The 19,137-nt window shown below is 45.9% G+C and overlaps 2 protein-coding genes across 3 annotated transcripts in view; one reads left to right on the top strand and one right to left on the bottom strand.

The window, feature by feature from the left end:
- The window catches only part of DNAI1 (dynein axonemal intermediate chain 1), a 145,687-nt gene extending 139,997 nt beyond the window's left edge, over positions 1–5,690 (bottom strand). Inside the window, exon 1 of the mRNA XM_083351186.1 lies at positions 5,617–5,690. Within this exon, the coding sequence (XP_083207312.1) occupies positions 5,617–5,649 (33 nt within the window). The 5' untranslated portion in view covers positions 5,650–5,690. The remainder of the gene's footprint in view (positions 1–5,616) is intronic.
- Positions 5,691–6,145: 455 nt separating this feature from the next.
- FAM219A (family with sequence similarity 219 member A) overlaps positions 6,146–19,137 on the top strand; it is a 53,576-nt gene continuing 40,584 nt past the window's right edge. For both annotated transcript variants that reach the window (XM_083354911.1, XM_083354910.1), the window contains exon 1: positions 6,146–6,365. In XM_083354911.1, coding sequence (XP_083211037.1) covers positions 6,306–6,365 — 60 coding nt within the window. In that variant the 5' untranslated portion in view covers positions 6,146–6,305. The remainder of the gene's footprint in view (positions 6,366–19,137) is intronic.

The following is a 19,137-nucleotide window of genomic DNA, read 5'->3' as shown; positions in this document are numbered from 1 at the left end:
ATCTGTGGATGATCCCACAAGCTCTGCTGGCTGAGGAATTCTGGGAGTTGAAATCCACAGGGCTTAAAGTGGCCAAGGTTGAAACCCCCCTCCCTATAATAGACCATTGCCATAAAGTTTTGTATTGAAAAGTATGTTCTGGATACTAAGTCCGTGGCCAAGACCGAGTTCCCTACCCCGGGGCCAAATACCCAGTGTATCCTTCTATCTATACAACTGCTGGGGGTTCCGCCCTAAATATTCTAGCCGTTTTACAAACCTTCTGTAACTATTCTTTGTGAGTTACACTTTCCCTGGGTTTAAATCAGAAAATATTTTCTCCTCGCTAAAAACGTTAGGAAGAGAATTATGCTAGGGTGGCTTTTAACTCTCCCATTCTGACATTCCTTCTTAAATCCCATCTGTCTTTGCGGGTTGAAAGCCAGCTGGGAAGGTCACAAATGGAGATCATAGGACCCTAGGACACCGCAACCGTTGTTAACCACATGCCAGTTGCAAGACCCCAAATTTTGATCATGTGATTATGCGGATGCTGCAACCACTGTTAAGCGTGAGGACCAGTCAGAAGTCACTTTTTTTTCAGTGCCGTTGTAACTATGACCAGTCCCTAAACAAATGGTTGTAAGTTGAGGACCAGCTAATTTCTGTGTTACTGTGAGCAATGGAGAAGGTGTCTTAAAAAAAAAGCAGGGGAAATTAGACACATTACAGCTAGTCCTCGACTTACAACAGTTCGTTTAGCGACCGTTTGACCCAGTACAACGGCACTGGGAAAAAGTGACTTATGACCGTTTTTCACACTTACAACCCTTGCAGCATCTCCATGGTCACATGATCAAAATTGGGATGCTTGGCAACTGACTCGTATTTATGACCGTTGCAGCATCCCGGGGTCATGCGATCCCCTTTTGCGACCTTTGGACAAGCAAAGTCAATGGGGCAAGAAGCAACAGTTGGAAACTGACCAAAGAGAGAAGCAACCTGGAATTAAGGAGAAACGTCCTGACAGTGAGGACTATCAACCCGTGGAACAGCTTACCCCTAGAAATTGTGGGTGCTCCATTACAGGAGCTTTTTAAGAAGAGACTGGACGATCACCTGTCTGAGATGGTATAGGTTCTCCTGCTTGAGAAGGGGGCTGGACTAGAAGACCTCTGAGGTCCCTTCCAACTCTATTCTATTCTAAGTACAGGGCGGGGGGGAAACTAGAACAGAAAATAATCTAGGACAGGACAGGGCAATATAATATTTATTGATTGATTGATTGATTGATTGATTGATTGATTTGATTTGATTTGATTTGTATACCGCCCTTCTCCCGAAGGACTCAGGGCGGTGGAACAGGGACATAAATACCAAAATACCCAAAATAAAGAAATTAAAAACAAATTAAACCCTGGTGCCCAAATGCAGAAAAGAAATTACATTAAAACAACAATTAAAACAAAACCCATCAGACCAGGCCGGCTAGTTCAAACAAATAGGTTTTTAGGTCGCGTCGGAAGGAGCGAAGGTCGGGAGCCATCCGGAGCTCAACCGGTAAACGGCTCCACAGGTCAGGCGCACCCACAGAGAACGCCCTCCCCCTGGAGTGGAGGAGGGATGGAATAATGGATAATGGAATGGAACAGAATAATAGAGTTGGAAGGGACTTTGGAGATCTTTTAGTCCAGGTGTAATACGTTACACCAGGGGTCCCCAAACTATGGGCCACGGCCCACTACCGGGCTACGGCCTCTTGGACAGCGGGCCACGGCAATGGGTGGCCACTCCCCCCCCCCCACATTCACGCTAGCACCCGCAGCCCCATTTGCCCATGCGAGCGGGTGTGAATGGGACCGCTAGCATCGGGCGGGTATGCGCGGCCCATTTGCAGATGTGCGAACGGGGCTGCTAGTGCTGCGCTGGTGTGCCTGTCTGCGCACGCGTGCGCCGATTTGGAAGCTGCTTTCTTTCCCTCTGGAAAAGTTGGAGACCTCTGTTCTAGTCCAATCCCCTGCTAAGGCAGGAGAAACTATACCACTTCAGACTGGAGGTCTGTCCCCAAAATGAAAAAGCAATGTCTGAGTTGCAACTATCTATCTGCGTGAATTAAAGCATTTCTTGGACTTAGGTTGCGGAAGGAAAATATTTCTTGGAATATCTGCAAGTCAGCTATACCATTGGCTCTGTAAATTTCATCTATTTCTACTCATACCCTGTTTTTTATTCCGAAGAGCTAACAGCATTTAAAGCCCACAACAGGGCTTCTCATAAAATATGCATAGAATTGTAACATAAAAGTTTTACTTATAGGCTTGAGAGATTTTTTTTAAAAAAATCTATCTATAAAAACCTGTTTCTGAAATATACTGCCCACTTGTTAGCTAATTACAGGCTTTGGATTAATAATGCATTCGCACAATTCTTCCTACGGAAATGCATTAAGGAGGGATTTGGTGGTGACGAGGCCTCTGGGAATCACTGGGAAGAACTGCCCTCATAGCACAGAAAAAAAACAGGCAAAACAAGAGAGATTTTATGTCCGAATAAGGTAAGACGATCCAGGGAGAACAAAGCAGATGGAATAACTCTGGTATAACAGGACGAAAAGCTAAATTACGGTTAAAACAGAGAAACAAAATAAACATAAGGTTTTGCTTTTTTTTCCAAGTAGCACAATGGACAAGCTTCACATTTACTCCCGAACCCCATAAAGGTCGGTAACAATGGGAGCAGGAGAACGGATCGTCTTTGAGTACAGATAGTCCTCAACTTATGACCACAATTGAGCCCAACATTTCTGCTGCTAAGTGGGACATTTTGTTAAGTGAGTTTTGCCTCTCTTTATGACCTTTCTTGCAACAGTTGTTAAGGGAATCACTGCAGGGAAATGTGCACGCACGTGGTCTATGCATGCATGCATGCGCAAATGCGCAAGTGCACAATGGTGGCACATGTGCAGACACAAGTGGGCTGTGTGCACCCATGGCATGCGCACGGATGCCTGTGCACATGTGCAAATGGGCCAGCCCCCCCCATGGCATGCGTGCTAGCACACCCGCAAACACAAACAGGCCGCCAGTGTCCACGTGATGCTCGTGGCGGTGCTAGTGTCCCCGCACATACGCAAATGGGGCCTCTAGTGCCTGCACAGTGGTGTGGTCGCAAGTGGGGCAGGGCTCACCAGCTATTTCCAGGGCCCGGTGGCCAACAGCTGCGTCCCAGCACCAGGCCGCAGACCGTAAGTTGGGGACCCCTACTCTAGAGGCTTGATGGCTCAAATGAGGCTGGTCAATTAAGGAACACATTCCAAACTCAGTCTGTTCAAACTATATACAGGTAGTCCTCGACTTACGACAATTGAGCCCAAGATTTCAGTTGCTAAGTGAGAGAGTTGTTAAGCGAGTTTTGCTCCCTTTTACGACCTTGCTTGCCACAGTTGTTCAGCGGATCGCTGCAGTTGTGAAGATAGTCACACGGTTGTTAAGGGAATCTGGCTTCTCCCATTGGCTTTGCTTGTCAGTGGGTCGCAAAAGGCGATCGCGTGACCTTTTACAATTTTTTTTAACCCTGGTTGTTAAGTGAAGCACTGCAGTTATGAATGAGTCATTAGGCGAATCTGGCTTCCCCCGTTGACTGTGCTTGCCAGAAGCCGGCTGGGAAGGTCACAACTGGTGATCACGTGACCCTGGGACAGTGCAACCGTCATAAACACAAGTCAGTTGCCAAGCACCCTAATTTTGATCACATAAATGGTTGTAAGTTGTGGACTACCTGTAAATAATGTTTCTTTCTTTTTTTTAAAGGGGTCTTCTTGCCTCATGTCTTCTTACTTATGCATAAATAAATATTAATCTCCCTTTCTCTCTCAGCTCCTATTTTGGCAAAGGAACACTGGGCTAAGAACCTTGCCATGGTTTATTGCTTACAATCCCACATCACTTCTGCTTATTTAACAGGTGTGGCAAAATGCTCTTGGTGGCATCGTGCTACAGGCAGTCCTCGACTTACGACCACAGCAGAGCTCCATATTGCTGTTGCTAATTGAACTTTGTCCCATTTTATGCCCTTTCTTGCCACCGTTGTTAAGTGAATCACTGTAGTTGATAAGTTAATCCGGTTGTCAAGTGAATATGGCCTCCCCATTGGCTTTGCTGATCGGAAGGTTACAAAAGGGGAATCACTTGACTTTGGGACACTGCAATGGTCGTAAGTATGAACCAGCTGCGAAGCATTTGAATTTCGATCCCATGATCATGGTGATGCTACAAAAGTCGTAATTATGAGAAAGGGTCATCGCTCACTTTTTTTCAGTGCCGTTGTAACTTTGAACGGCCACTAAATGAACTGCTGCATGTTGAGGACTACCGATGCCAGTAGCTGCCAATTGAGGTACTGCTGCCCCTAAAGACATGGATTGACCACAGCTTGACCAATGCTCTGAAGTACCAGTAACTGCAGTGCAAAGGAAAGGCCGATCCAGCTATCCTCAGATGTGACTTACAGGAAGAATTGATGGTTAGAAACTCTTTCAAAGACTGCCAGGATCCAGCTGGACTTGAAGATGGGCAGAAGTGAAAAGTGGTCCAGCCTGCCAGTGACTCTCCAACCGCAGAAGTCCTCAAAGGGACCCCCTGCCAGGCCGTTCCTTTCCTTGTGAACAACTCATTTTCAACGAGGGTTGCGATGAAAGGGATTTGGTCACCCTTCATCGCTTTAGGCAGGTTAGACAGGACGGCCAGTGAAAAAGTGTTGCATTTTTGTTCCATTTCTGTGCCTCCTTACAGGCGGCAGCACAGAGATGCTCCAAGAGGTACTGCTGGTTCAAGCGGAAAGGGGGCCAGCAGGAAAGCCCGGCCTGATTTAAACCAGATAGGGAATCATCAAAAGGAGGAGGAGCATTGAAAGACACAGACATTTTGACCCAAAGTCAACAGTGAAATGGGCAGCCTATACATTTAGTAAATATCGTACAATTAATATTGTAAGCCTCTCCAAATTATTCTGTGGTCAGATGGGTGGTCAATAAATTTTATGATAGAGAAAGAAAGAAAGAAAGAAAGAAAGAAAGAAAGAAAGAAAGAAAGAAAGAAAGAAAGAAAGAAAGAAAGAAAGAAAGAAAGAAAGAAAGAAAGAAAGAAGATAGAGAGAGAGATAGATGATAGAGATAGATAGATAGATAGATAGATAGATAGATGATAGATAGATAGAGATAGATAGAGATAGATAGATAGATGATAGAGATAGATAGACAGATAGATAGATAGATGATAGATGATAGATAGATAGATAGATAGGGATAGATAGATAGATAGATAGATAGATAGATAGATAGATAGATAGATATGTATGTTGTGTGTGTGTGTCTCTGTGTGTGTGTGTGTGTGATTAGAGATAGATTGATAGACAGACAGTCAGACAGACAGATTTTTCCTGGGGTCTGATTTTGGGGCAGAAGATGCTTTTAAGGCTCGAGGGTTTTACGTGGCCGTTCATTCCATTCCGGAGGCAGAGAAGCCGCGGCTCCACTGGAGAAACCTTTGGTGCGCCAACAGAATGACGTCACCAGGTGGCGCGATGGCGTCACGGAGACGTCACGCACCCCACCCCCGCACCCCCACCCCCGTCCCCTACCTGCTTGCGCTGGTAGAGATGCTTCCCAGGCATGTCGAGAGCAGCGCGGCCCCCTCAGCCGCGGCCGTCCTTTTTAATCACCCTTCTCGTCAGCTGCCGGAAGTTGACTCCGGCAGCCCTGGCAACCCACCGGAAGCTACCATAGAGGCCGCTGCTGAAGGCGAGAAGGGCCCTCGATCTAAGGCACAGCGCTGCCATCTTTCCCTCGCTTTCCGCCCCTCGTCTTTCCCCCCCCGCTTTTCTGTTTTCCTTCCCCAGCGAGGACTTCGGGCCACGGGGAGCCCTCTTGAGTGGGTTGAAAAAGTGGCGAGACGGGACGGGAGGGGGGAAAAAACAAAGCGAACCTCATCCCGAGCGGATCCACCCGCGAGGAGGGAGGCCTCCCCGCCCCCTCATGACTATGCAAATGAGGCGAGCCGGGCGCCGCTTCGAGCGCCGGGCGCTGCGCAGGCGCGCTCTGCTCCCTCTCCCCCTCCCTGCGGGCTGCGTCGGCGCACGCGCAGTGGCGTCAGCGAGCAGGGCAGCCGGGGCAGGGCGGGGGGCTGAGTCACGGCGGCGGGCGGCTCCGGCTCTGGTGGCGGGATGAGGCGGGCGGCGGCGGCGGCGGCGGCGGGCGATCCCCGGCCTCAGTGAGGCTGCCGAGGCCTTCTTCCCGGTCCCTCCCTCCTTCTCTTCGGCCCGCCGGCACCATGATGGAGGAGATCGACCGCTTCCAGGTGCCCGCCGTGCGCGCCGAGATGCAGCCGTTGGTGAGTGACGGGGGGGGGGGAGGGAAGGAAAAGCTGACCCCCCCCGCTGCCTCCCCTCCCTCCCTCCCCCCCGCCAGGCGCCCCCGGTTGGGCAGGACCCGCCAGTGCAGCTCCGGCGGGAGGGGGGGGGAGGCCGATGACGTCACCCTCTCTTCCCCGCGGGTCTCCCTCGCTCTCCCCCCTCCCTTCCCGGGGAGCTGTCCGCCGCCCTGGTGCTGAACGCGGCTCCGCTCCAACCAAGAGCAGCGCACAGCAGCTGGTGGCTTTCCCAGAGGGGAGGGGATAGGAAGGGAGGGGAGGGGAGGGGTGGGAGGCTCGGATCCCCTTCTCTCCGCCTCACCTCCTCCTTCCCACCCACCCACACCCACCCCAGAGCCTCGCCCGTGGCATCCCGCGTTTGGACCCGCTGCCCTCTTCTTCCCCGCCCGGCCTGGGGTTTGTTTATTTATTTATTTATTTATTTATTTATTTATTTATTTATTTGATTTGTGTACCGCCCTTCTCCCTAAGGACTCAGGGCGGTGAACAGGGACATAAATAATAGAATGTACAAATATAGATACTGAAAATAAATTAAACCCTAATTTAGCCCAAATGTAGAAGATAGTTACCTTAAGATAATAATTACAAAAGAACCCATCAGACCAGACCGGATTGCTTAAAGAGATGTGTTTGTAGGTCGCGTCGGAAGGAGTGAAGGTCGGGAGCCATCAGGAGCTCAACCGGTAAACGGTTCCATAGGTCAGGCACGCCCACAGAGAACGCCCTCCCCCTGGGAGCCACCAGACGGCATTCTCCGAACGGCGGCACCCTGAGGAGGCCCTCTCTGTGGGAGCGCACTGGACGGAGGGACGTTGACGCTGGTAGCAGGTGATTCCTGAGGTACTCCGGACCCATGCCATGTAGGGCTTTGAAAACCATTACCAGCACCTTGAATCTTACCCGGAGGATAACTGGGAGCCAATGCAGTTCACGGAGTAGAGGTGTAACATGGGAGTATCGGGAGACTCCCAACACAACTCTCGCGGCTGCATTCTGTACCAGTTGGGGCCTCCGAATGGTTTTCAAGGGTAGCCCCATGTAAAGAGCATTGCAGCAGTCCAGACGAGAGGTCACGAGTGCATGGTTGACCGTACGTAGGGCATCTCAGTCTAGATAGGGCCGTAATTGGCGCACCAGGTGAACCTGGGCAAAGGTTCCCCTAGTCACAGATGTTATGTGGTCTTCCAAGGAAAGCTGTGAATCTAGGAGGACTCCCAAGTTGAAATGGCGGGGGCGCATTCTCTGCCTGCCTTGCCTGGGCATCCAAAGGAGGGCTTTGGTGGAGACCGGTTCAAGATGCAGAAGCCGAGCTGGTTGGGTTGAATCCCAAATGGAGGAGCGGGAGGCGCCTTGGGCTGCTTTCCAGGCCAGGCTGATCGTTCCCATCAATCAGAATAGAGCTGAAAGGGACCTTGGAGGTCTTCTAGTCCAACCCCCTGCTCAAGCAGGGGACCCTGCACCAATGGCTGTCCAGGCTCTTTCTGAAAGCCTCCAGTGATGGAGCACTTCTGGTGGCAAGCCATTCCGCTGGTTGTTCTGTCAGGAAGTTTCTCCTTAATTCCAGATTTCTTCTCTCCTTGGTTTGTTTTCATCCAGTACTTCTTGCCTTGCCTTCTGTGTCTTGTCTTATTTCTTGTCTTGCCGTGCTAGGGACACTGTTGCCAATGCAGCCCATCACAAGCCTTGATGATGTTACCTAGGTTGGTAATGCCATGTGTGCAAGAAAACATTAGTACCACTGTACACAGGTAATCCTCGACTTACGACATTTCATTTAGGGACCCTTCAAAGTTACAACTGCACTGGCAAAAGTGGCTTAGGACCCTTTCCCACCATTGCAGTGTCCTCATGTTCACATGATCAAAATCCGGATGCTTGGCAACTGACTAGTTTATGATGGTTGGAGTGTCCCGGGGTCATGTGATCTCCTTTTGCGACCTTCTGACAAGCAAAGTCAAGGGGGAAGCCGGATTCATTTAACAACCGTGTGATTAACTTAACAGCTGCAGTGATTCGCTGAACAACAGTGGCAAGAAAGGTCGTAAAATGGGACAAAGCTCACTTAGCTATCTCACTTGGCAAGAGAAATTTGGGGCTGTATTGTGGTCGTAAGTCAAGGATTACTTGTAAAAGGTGTATTTCCTCATAAAGTTCCTTGTCTCTCCCCCGCCCCTCCCCCCGTAGGAAGTTCTCTGCCCTTTGCAAGGCAGCGAGGTCATGGCATCTGGCCCTCTCAATTCCTGGCAAATAGATGGGGAAGAAATGGAGGTAGTGACAGATTTTATTTTCCTGGGCTCCAAGATCACTGCAGACAGGGACTGCAGCCAAGAAATTAAAAGACGCTTGCTCCTGGGAAGGAAAGCCATGGCAAATCTAGACAGCACACTAAAAAGCAGAGACATCACCCTGCCAACAAAAGTGCGTATAGTCAAGGCTATGGTCTTCCCAGTTGCAATGTATGGCTGTGAAAGTTGGACCATAAGAAAGGCTGAGCACCAAAGAATTGAGGCCTTTGAACTATGGTGCTGGAGAAGACTCCTGCGAGTCCCTTGGACTGCAAGGCGATCAAACCGGTCAGTCCTAGAGGAGATCAACCCTGACTGCTCTTTAGAAGGCCAGATCCTGAAGCTGAAACTCAAATACTTTGGCCACCTAATGAGAAGGAAGGACTCACTGGAGAAGAGCCTAATGCTGGGAAAGGTTGAGGGCAATAGAAGAAGGGGACGACAGAGAATGAGGTGGCTGGATGGAGTCACTGAAGCAGTAGGCATGAGCTTAAATGGACTCCAGAAGATGGTAGAGGACAGGAAGGCCTGGAGGAAGGTTGTCCATAGGGTCGCGATGGGTCGGACACGACTTCGCAGCTAACAACAACAACAACAACGAGGTCTTCTAAACACGGGCGTGGGTGGGGGTGGAATTCTGTCCTTGTCTTTTCTCTGCATTACAGATCACATTTTCCCACCTTGCAAGGATTTCTCAGTGAGATGCTGCTTCTCCTCTCTCAGAGTGCAAACCTTTGACTGATGCGTGGGTATTTATTTATTAAATTTGTATGCTGCCCCTCTGGCTCTTCCAGATGACTCTTCTAGGTTTGGGCATAGCAGTAGAAGCCATTAGATTGAGGTCTTTCTCCCTGTAGCATTCAAGTGGTCCTCCCCTTATAACCATTAGTTTAATGACTGTAGTTACAACAGCACAGGGGGGCAGGGGGAATGACTGATGACCATTTTTCCCACTTAACAACTATTGTCTCAACCTCGTGGTCACGTGACCAAAATTGAGGCCCTTGGCAAAGTGGCATATATTTAGGGCAGTTGCATGTCCAGGTATCATGTAGTTGCCATTTGCATCCTTCCCAGCCAGCTTCCAATAAGCAAAGTCAATGAGGGAAGCCGGAGTCGCTTAATGACCGCATGATTCGCTTAGGAACCGCAGTTATTTGCTTAAGAAGTGCAGCACAAAGGTTGCAAAATCGGGCAAAACTCACTTAAACCACTGCCTTGCTTAGCAACGGAAATTTGGGTTCAACTGTTGTTGAGTCGAGGGATACCCCTGTCTGTTTCTGTGTGGATGAGTGGCAGTTTCTTTTTTTTAATGTAAATTTTATTGGATTTTTATAAGGGTGGGGAGGAAAATGAAGGGATAGGGTGTGGGGTTGGGATAGCGGGAAAGTTGGAGGAGGGGTTGGGGTTTCCCCCGATTACATTCAATATTTAGCAAATAGCATCTTGTCTGGGTTGATATATATCAATAGAGGTAGTAAGAATAATGATTGATAACAATAATAGATATAGCAAATTTATTTATTTATTGATGGGATTTATAGCAAATTATAGTAAACAATGTTAAATTTTCAATCTATAATATTTTTCTTAGTAGAATAAGGTCAAAAATAAGTATCACATTCCTTTCTCTCTAATTCGTTTGTCTAGCCATTGATAAAATTTATTCCAGGTTCTATAGTAGACTAAATGCTCTTTTTCTTTAATCTCTAAAGTTAATGAGGGGCAGTTTCTTATCCGGGTTTGTGTCAGATGACAAAGGAGAAAATTTTCTCTCCTGCCGGTGTACTAGTTGTGCCAGATGTTTTGGGAAGGAAACAGGCGTCCCTCTTGTCCTTTATCTTCTACGTATGCGTGTATATATAAGTGCAGGTAATCCTTGACTTCTGACCACAATGCATCCCAAAATTTCTGTTGCTAAGTGAGACAGATGTTAAGGGAATTTGGCCCCACTTTACTGCCTGTCTTACCCTCAGTTGTTAAGTGAATCCCTGCAGTTGTTAAGTTAGCCACGCCGTTGTTAAGTGAAGCTTGGGTTCCCCATTGACATTGCCTTTCAGAAGGTCACAAGGGGATCGCATGACCCTGGGACACTGCAGCCGTCATAAATATGGACCAGTTGCCAGGTGTCTGAATTTTGATCATGTGACACCACCCCACCACCCCCCCCCGGGGTGCTACAATGGTTGTGTGACAAATGATCATGTCATTTTTTTTCAGTGCCGTTGTAACTTTCAAACCGTCACTAAACGAACTGTTGTAAGTCGAGGACTGCCTGTCCTCCCCTATGGATCCTACTTAGGCATTGAGGTTTTTTTTGAGTAACTTCTCAGTCTGGCAATATTTCTTCTTTATCTCTTGTTATAGTGGCCGAATCTTTCCACTGTGTTCGAATATACCAGCCTGGAAACCGATATGATGCAATGGGGGTGGCCGAGAAATATTTGAAATAAAGAATAATCATTTATGCATGGCACAATAAAGATGGATGTTTGCTCTGTTTCCCTCTCTTGAAAGTTTTCGATATCAGTTTAACTGCAGATCACGGTAACTTAGAAACCACTGAAGCATCGAAGTTTCTTTCTGACTTAACCATACTCCCTTATCCTTGCTTAAATATGTGGATCTAAGCCTGTAATGGTTTAGTAATAAAAACCATAGCCAGATTATTCCAATAGCAGTGATTACCTTATTATAATAAAAAGGTTCAAACCGTGATGTTAGAGTTTCAATATTCAGACGGCTAATTTTTGAGGCTTGGGGAAAAATTGTAGCTCACAAGTGGTATTTGACTCCCATCTTTAGCAGCATTGCTGAAAATTGCCCAGCTTTTCATTCTGAAACAGCTTTGCTGCTTAAAATCGGCTTCAGTATTTGTTTTAATTATGATACCCTTATTTTATCATTTTGACCTTGAGTGGATATATATTCTATATTTTATAGTAAATGTATAAAGTATATATTACTATGTTTTGAAAGTTGCTCTGAACTATTTATAGAGAGAAGCAACATAGGCTTGTTGTAACATCAAATGATTAATGAAACTTAAAAACTGCAACTAAAATTAGAGGGGGAAAATGATGCCAAAAATGACAAAACGGGCAGACCAGGCTGCAGAGGACAAGATACAAAGCAAAAAAAACAAAACACTAATCATTGTTGACTGGAAATCTTGCTTGGTCTTCTTGTTATTTCTGGCAGATGTTGCTTCCGTATTTTGCAATGATTTATTGCAAGTCTGAAAGCTTATTTAAGAGAACCTACACTGTGGATTTTGGGCAGTAGATTCCATTCTTGAGCAGTGTCCAAACTGGTTTATCACTTATTCCGTTCCAGCTTCTGTTTTCTTTCATGGTGATTTGCTTTGCTTTGATTTATAATATATAGCTTTCTTTCTTTCTTTCTTTCTTTCTTTCTTTCTTTCTTTCTTTCTTTCTCTCTTTCTCTCTTTCTGTCTTCCTTCCTTTGTCTTTCTTTCTTTCTTTCTTCCTTCCTTTGTCTTTCTTTCTTTCTTTCTCTTTCTTTTTTTCCTTTCTTTTCCCTTCCTCCCTCCCTCCTTTCTTTCTTTCTTTCTTTCTTTTTCTTTTTTCCTTCCTTCCCTTCCTCCCTCCCTCTCACCTTCTTCCTTCCTTCTCTCCTTCCTTCCTTCTGTTGCTCCTTCTTTTCCTCCCTCCCTCCCTCCTTCCCTCTCTTCCTTTCTTCTTTCTTTCTTTCTTTCTTTCTTTCTTTCTTTCTTTCTTTCTTTTTCTTTCTTTTTTTTCTTTCTTTTCCCTCCCTCCCTCCCTCCTTTTTTCTTTCTTTCTTTTTTTCCTTCCTTCCTTCCCTTCCTCCCTCCCTCTCACCTTCTTCCTTCCTTCTCTCCTTCCTTCCTTCTGTTGCTCCTTCTTTTCCTCCCTCCCTCCTTCCCTCTCCTTTCTTTCTTTCTTTCTTTCTTTCTTTCTTTCTTTCTTTCTTTCTTTCTTTCTTTCTTTCTTTCTGATTTTCATTCTTTATGATTGCTTCTGCAAAGAGTACGGTGGCACCTCAGTACTCAAGTGCTTTGAAACTCATTGAATTTGATACTCAATGCATTTTGACCGGAAAATGTTGTCCCGGTACTTATTGTTTGTTTGGTTTTCAATCTACAAGCCAGAACTTGTCGATGTCGGCTGCCTTGTGTCAGCCACTACCTTATTCTTGATGGGAAAATTTTCTTTGATACTCATCATTTTTGATACTCATCACACCTCCCAGCCCCAATTAACAGTGACTATCGGGTGCTACTGTGTGTTCCCAGTCTCGAGATAGCAATCTCTGGTTTTTAATGGCTTCACTTGCATGCTCCTGGATGTTCAAGGTCAGATTGAATCAGAGAAGGTTGAAGGAGAGCTTCTTTCTAACGTTGTCCTCCTATGTCAAATAAAAGCCCATCATGTCAAGATGCCTGGGAATTTTAATGTAACCTGTCTAAAGGGATATCATGGAAGGATGCCAGTGTTAAGAGAAATGAAAGGAATCGTGGGTGCCCATCTAAAATATATTAACATCTAATTCCTCATTTACTTGTTCCCATGCATAATGTGTCTTTTGTAGCCTTTTCCCTCCAGCAATCAGTTTAAAAAAGAAAAACTTGCAGAGCTCATTAACCGGAAGCAGCAGAAATCCTGACTTCCCCAAGGACAAGAAATATCTCCAGGGAAAAATGGAGGCTATCACGATTTGATTTGCTATGCCAAATTTTCTCAGATAAGCAGATATGGAAATGGAGATTTCATGCTTGCTCTTAGCGAGCCTTTGTGATATTGTTGAATTCAGAATAACAAGAGTTGGATGTGACCTTGGAGGTCTTCTAGTCCAACCTCCTACTCCAGGGGTAGGCAACCTCGGCTCTTTTACGACTCATGGACTTCAACTCCCAGAATTCTCGGAGTTGAAGTCCATGAGTTGTAAAAGAGCCGAGATTGCCTACTCAAACAAGGGACCCCATGCCACTCTGAACAAATGGCTGTCCAATTTTTTTCTTGGAAAAACCTCCAGCGATGGAGCATCCACAACCAGGGAAGCTGCTTAATTGTTTTCCACAGTCAATTTCACTGTCAAAATTTCTCACGTCTAAGGTTGATTCTCTGCTTGATTAGTTGCCATTCTTTGCTTCTTGTCCTGCCTTCTGGGTGCTTTGGAGAATAGGTTGACACCCCCCCCCTTCTTTGTGGCAGCCCCTCAAATATTAGAACACTGCTATCAAGTCACCCCCAATCCTTCTTTTCTCTAAACTAGCCATATCCAGTTCCTGCAACCGTTCTTCATATGTTTTGGCCTCCAATTCCCTAATCATCTTTGCTGTTCTTCTTTGCACTGTCTCTCTACATTTTATTTTATTTTATTTTATTTTGTATCGTCACATCCAAAAATGGATGCAATATTCCAAGGCTTACCAAGGCATTATAAAGCAGTACTAACACTGGGCTTGAGAAGAAACTTCATAGTGGGGTGCTGGCTTGATTTGGGTAATATGGTTTAATTGCCCTCTCGTCTCTCTCGCTTACAAGGCACTCAAATTGCTTTGGTTCCCCACCTTCCAGCCAGCCTGAATAGAACTATCAGCACTTATTCTCAGCATAGGGTGTCTTACAAAGGAGGTGGCAGGTGGCAGCCAATTTGCCTTACGGATTTGGGGATCTAAAATCAGCTGGATTGCAGGATAAAGTGGAAAACCCTTACTGCGCCACTGAAAACTGAGCTTTTTAGGGGAGGAAATCATTTTGCAGGCTGCTTTGGGACCATCTCCCCCTTTAAAGGAATAGAATTTGGAATGGAATGGAATAGAATAGAATAGAATAGAATAGAATAGAATCAGAAAGAAGAGGGAATGGAGTTGAGTAAAGTAGAATAGAATAGAATAGAATAGAATAGAATAGAATAGAATAGAATAGAATAGAATAGAATAGAATAGAATAGAATAGAATAGAATAATAGAATAGAATAGAATAGAATAGAATAGAATAGAATAGAGAGAAGGAATGGAATAGAATAGAATAGAATCAGAAGAGGGAATGGAGTAAAGTAGAATAGAATAGAATAGAATAGAGAGAAGGAATGGATTAGAATAGAATAGAATCAGAAGAGGGAATGGAGTGGAGTAAAGTAGAATAGAATAGAATAGAATAGAGAGAAGTAATGGAGTAGAATACAAACGAATTAGAATTAGAATTAGAGTAGAATAGAATAGAATAGAGAGAAGGAATGGATTAGAATAGAATAGAATCAGAAGAGGGAATGGAGTGGAGTAAAGTAGAATAGAATAGAATAGAATAGAATAGAGAGAAGTAATGGAGTAGAATACAAACGAATTAGAATTAGAATTAGAATAGAATAGAATAGAGTCAGAAAGAAGAGGGAATGGAGTGGAGTAAAGTAGAATAGAACAGGATAGAGAGAAGGAATGGAATGGAATGGAATACAATACAGTACAATACAATACAATACAATACAATACAATACAATACAATACAATACAATACAATAAACTTTATTCATTTTATTTATTACAACTCAGTTACAGTGATTCCAGGCATCTTACAGCAATAAGACCCACTATAGAAACTAATAATCCCCACCCCCTGGTAATAACAACCAAACCAACGGCTCCGTATCCCCCTGGGGTCCCCAGGCCTCTGGCAAAATCCCATCCCTAGGGCCTTTCCAAGGAGCATCGAGATGGGGCCAGTCTTATATCCGCAGGAATGATTGTCCACAGGGAGGGAGCCACCGTAGAGAAGGCCAGAAGAACCACTTGAGAAGAGGGGTGCCATAACCTCCCCTATCTTCCCATTCTGGTGGGTCAAGTAGAGATGGCTTAAAAATGAGGGTCCTTCAAATAACTGGAAGGGAGCCCCCACAGAGAAGGCCCTTCTTCTTGGTGCTACCAGATGGACCTCCCCAAGAGAGGGGACCCGTAACATCTCCGGCCTCCCTGCTCTGGTGGGCCAGGTGGACATAACTGAGAAAATTCAGCTTTTCAAGTAACAGGGCGGGAGCCCCCACGGAGAAGGCCCTTCTTCTTGGTGCCACCAGAATGGATTTCCTTGAGAAAGAGAAGCTGTACCATATCCTGTCTCCCTGCTCCAGTGGGTCGGGTTAATCAACTCTTTAAGTCACAGAGTTGGATGAGACTGTCAGCTGCATGTAGTCCAAGTCCCTGTTCAGGACAGGATTCATTAATTAACACATTTGAGATAAAAGACATCTTACCTCCAGGAAGTCCCTTCTCAGCAGGAATCTCCTTCCCTACAGTTTCAAGCTCTTACTTCAGAGGAGAAGGCCAGAGCCGCTTTTGTAGGGCAGTTATTTTGATACCTGCTCTCCTATTTCCCTCCATCTTCTCTTCTGCAGGCTAAACACTCCTCGTAACTCGTGGGTTCCCGGGCTCCTCCTTGTTCGCATGGCTTCCTTTCCAGTCCTTTCTCCCTTCTTCCCAAAATGCATTCAGGAGCAGGAACAGAGCTGTCTCTGGAGATTCAGGAAGTTTAACGGCACCCTGTTTCTGCTCTCATGCTTCCCAGGAACTGTGCTATACAAGTAGTCCTCAGCTTACAACAGTTCTTTTAGTGACTGTTTGAAGTTACAACGGCACTAAAAAAAACTGACTTAGGGCTCTTTTTCACACTGACGACCGTTTGCAGCATCCCGATGGTCATGTGATCAAAATTCAGACACTTGGCAACTGACTTGTGATTCCTCGCCAGCCTGTGGATCCGGCAGCTAAGTCTGAGGAATCAGATGAGGAGGAGGAGGAGGGGCCTGGAGGGACATCAGAGTCAGAGGAAGGCTCTGAGGAGCTCCAAGACTTGCAGTCGGACGAGGAGCCTGGCCCCTCTACTCGCGCTCAGGCTGAGACACACCTGTGCTGGGAGTCTGAGTTGGACAGTGATGAAGAACAGTTGGGACAAATCCAGGATGCATGAAAGCGCCGGCAAGAGAAGCGAGTAGGACAGAGGAATGCAATGGGGCGGCTCCAAAGGCAAAGGAGAAGGCATTAGGAAGCCACGCCTTGGCTGAATTATAAAAGGGAAGGTGTGGGAGGTGCTGGTTGCCGAAGGCAACTGTTCATGTTGAGGATGGAGTTTCTGAGGACTGTGTTTGTTTGCCTTGGACATTGACTCAGGTCTGTGAGAATAAAAGGGGTTGGTTTTTTTTTCTTGCGGTTCCTGCCTGTTTCTTGGAAGAGGGTTTTCTCCTTGTGAGCAGAACAAGGACTCACGTAGGCTGGGACAGAACACATATTTATGACCCTTGCAGTGTCCCGGGGCGATGTGATCCCTTTTTGCGACTTTCTGACAAGCAAAGTCAATGGGGACGCTAGATTCACTTCAACAACTGTGTTACTAACTTAGCTACTGTACTGATTCACTTAACAACCATGGCAAGAAAAGTTGTAAAATGGGACAAAATTCACTCAACAAATGTCTCACTTAGCAACAGAAAGTTTTGAGCTCGATGTCTCTCTTAGCAACAGGAATTTTGTGGTTGTAAGCCGGGGACTCCCTGTATCTCCTTATGCCCTGCTTGTCTTCAGCAGTGCACCCATTCAAAACCCTTGGAGAAATAATCATAAACCTGCGACAGTTAGATGTGATTCACGCCAGGCTATATTTTCAGGTAATTGGAATGCTAAGAATAAATCTACTTTAAAAAAAAAAAAGATAGGAATTTAGTTAGGAAGGAGATTTGGGCAAGATGTGGCTTCAGGGATAAGATATATAAAGCAGAATCAATGTAATGAATTAAGGCTTTCCCAGTTGTCTCCCTTTTCATGTTGATTGAACATGAAGGAAGAAGGAAGGAAGGAAGGAAGGAAGGAAGGAAGGAAGGAAGGAAGGAAGAGAGTGAGAGAGAAAAATGGAAGAAAAAAGAAAAGGAAGGTAGAGAAAAAAGAGGATGAGAGAGAAGGAAAGAAGGAAAAGAGAAAAAGCGAGAAAGAAGGAAGGAAGAGAAAAAAGAAGGAAGGAAGAAAATATAATTAATTTACATCCCAGCCATCTTGCTGTTTAGGACTAGGTGACTAATTGTTACTGAGACAACTTATAGGTAAAGGTAAAGGTTCCCCCGCACATGCGTGCTAGTCGTTTCCGACTCTAGGGGCCGGTGCTCATCTCCGTTTCAAAGCCGAAGAGCCAGCGCTTGTCCGAGGACGTCTCCGTGGTCATGTGGCCGGCATGACTAGACGCCAAAGGCGCACAGAACGCTGTTCCCTTCCCACCGTAGTGGTCCCTATTTTTCTACTTGCATTTTTACGTGCTTTCGAACTGCTAGGTTGGCAGAAGCTGGGACGATTAACAGGCGCTCACTCTGCTACGCGGCACTCGGGATTCGACCTGCCAAACTGCCGACCTTCTGATCGACAAGCTCAGCGTCCTAACCCACTGAGCCACCGCGTCCCTTAGAGACAACTTATATTAGCTGATAAATGTGAAATTCCAACTCACAAGTAATGTTTAGCTCTTTTTTTATTCCTGACAGGGCCTTCAACTTTGTGTGTGTGTGTGTGTGTGTGTGTGTGTCTTTTCTGCTCTATTTGGCCAATTGACATTAATCTGGACTAGGAAACAGCTGTTTTGAACGAATACATTGAATTAGTCGATGTGCGTTATGTGGACAGTTGCTTCCCATCGCTGCTTCCGATTTGCTTTGGGAATTTTTTTTAAGTGCTTTGCTGACTAATATATTACACATTTATTGCAGAGAATGAAGGAGAGAGATCTGGTCCCCTCCCTTCCAGTTTGAATGTGACTTGTTTGACTTGGTCTCCACTCGTAGACTTTTGTCAAATTTACCAGTTAGTTCGCCAAGGTGGGTAGCAAATGGCTCTCTCTTTGGCAGCTGGGTGCGTACCCAACTGGTTCTCCACCACTGTTAAAATGGAATTGTTTTGCCACAGGGCGGGAAAGAGATTTTGTGCTGAGAAATGTCTAGCAATTGAGCTGCCACCAAATGTAGAAGGCCCTATTAAGGTTTCTACCGACGACGTTATGGCAAGCCTCTTATCCTGTGTGGAAAGTGCAGAAATTCCTGCTTTACTATTCAAGCTGCTCTACTCTGGAGAAAGACGTGCTTTCGTGGTGACCCACTGTCCTTTGTCATTCAGCAGAACACTAGTTTCTCAGGTAAACCCTGCAGATTGAAAATGTTGCCTTTGCTTTCAAATTGTGGCCACCAGTGGTGAAAGAATTAGGACACAGAATCCTAGGGCTGGAAGGGACCACAAAGATCTTCTAGTCCAACCCTGCTCAAGGCAGAAGACCTTATACTATCCTGGTCGAAGGGTTGTCCAGTCTCTTTTTTTAAAACCTCCAGTGACGGAGCACCCACAACTTCTGGAGGCAGGTTGTTCCACTCATTAGTTGTTCTCAATGTCAGGAAGTTTCTCCTTAGTTCCAGGTTGCTTCTCTCCTTGATTAGTTTCCATC

This window comes from Vipera ursinii, assembly GCF_947247035.1.
Source record: "Vipera ursinii genome assembly, chromosome: 2".
Classification (NCBI taxonomy): Eukaryota; Metazoa; Chordata; class Lepidosauria; order Squamata; family Viperidae; genus Vipera; species Vipera ursinii.
This window is presented reverse-complemented; position numbering and strand designations above follow the sequence as displayed.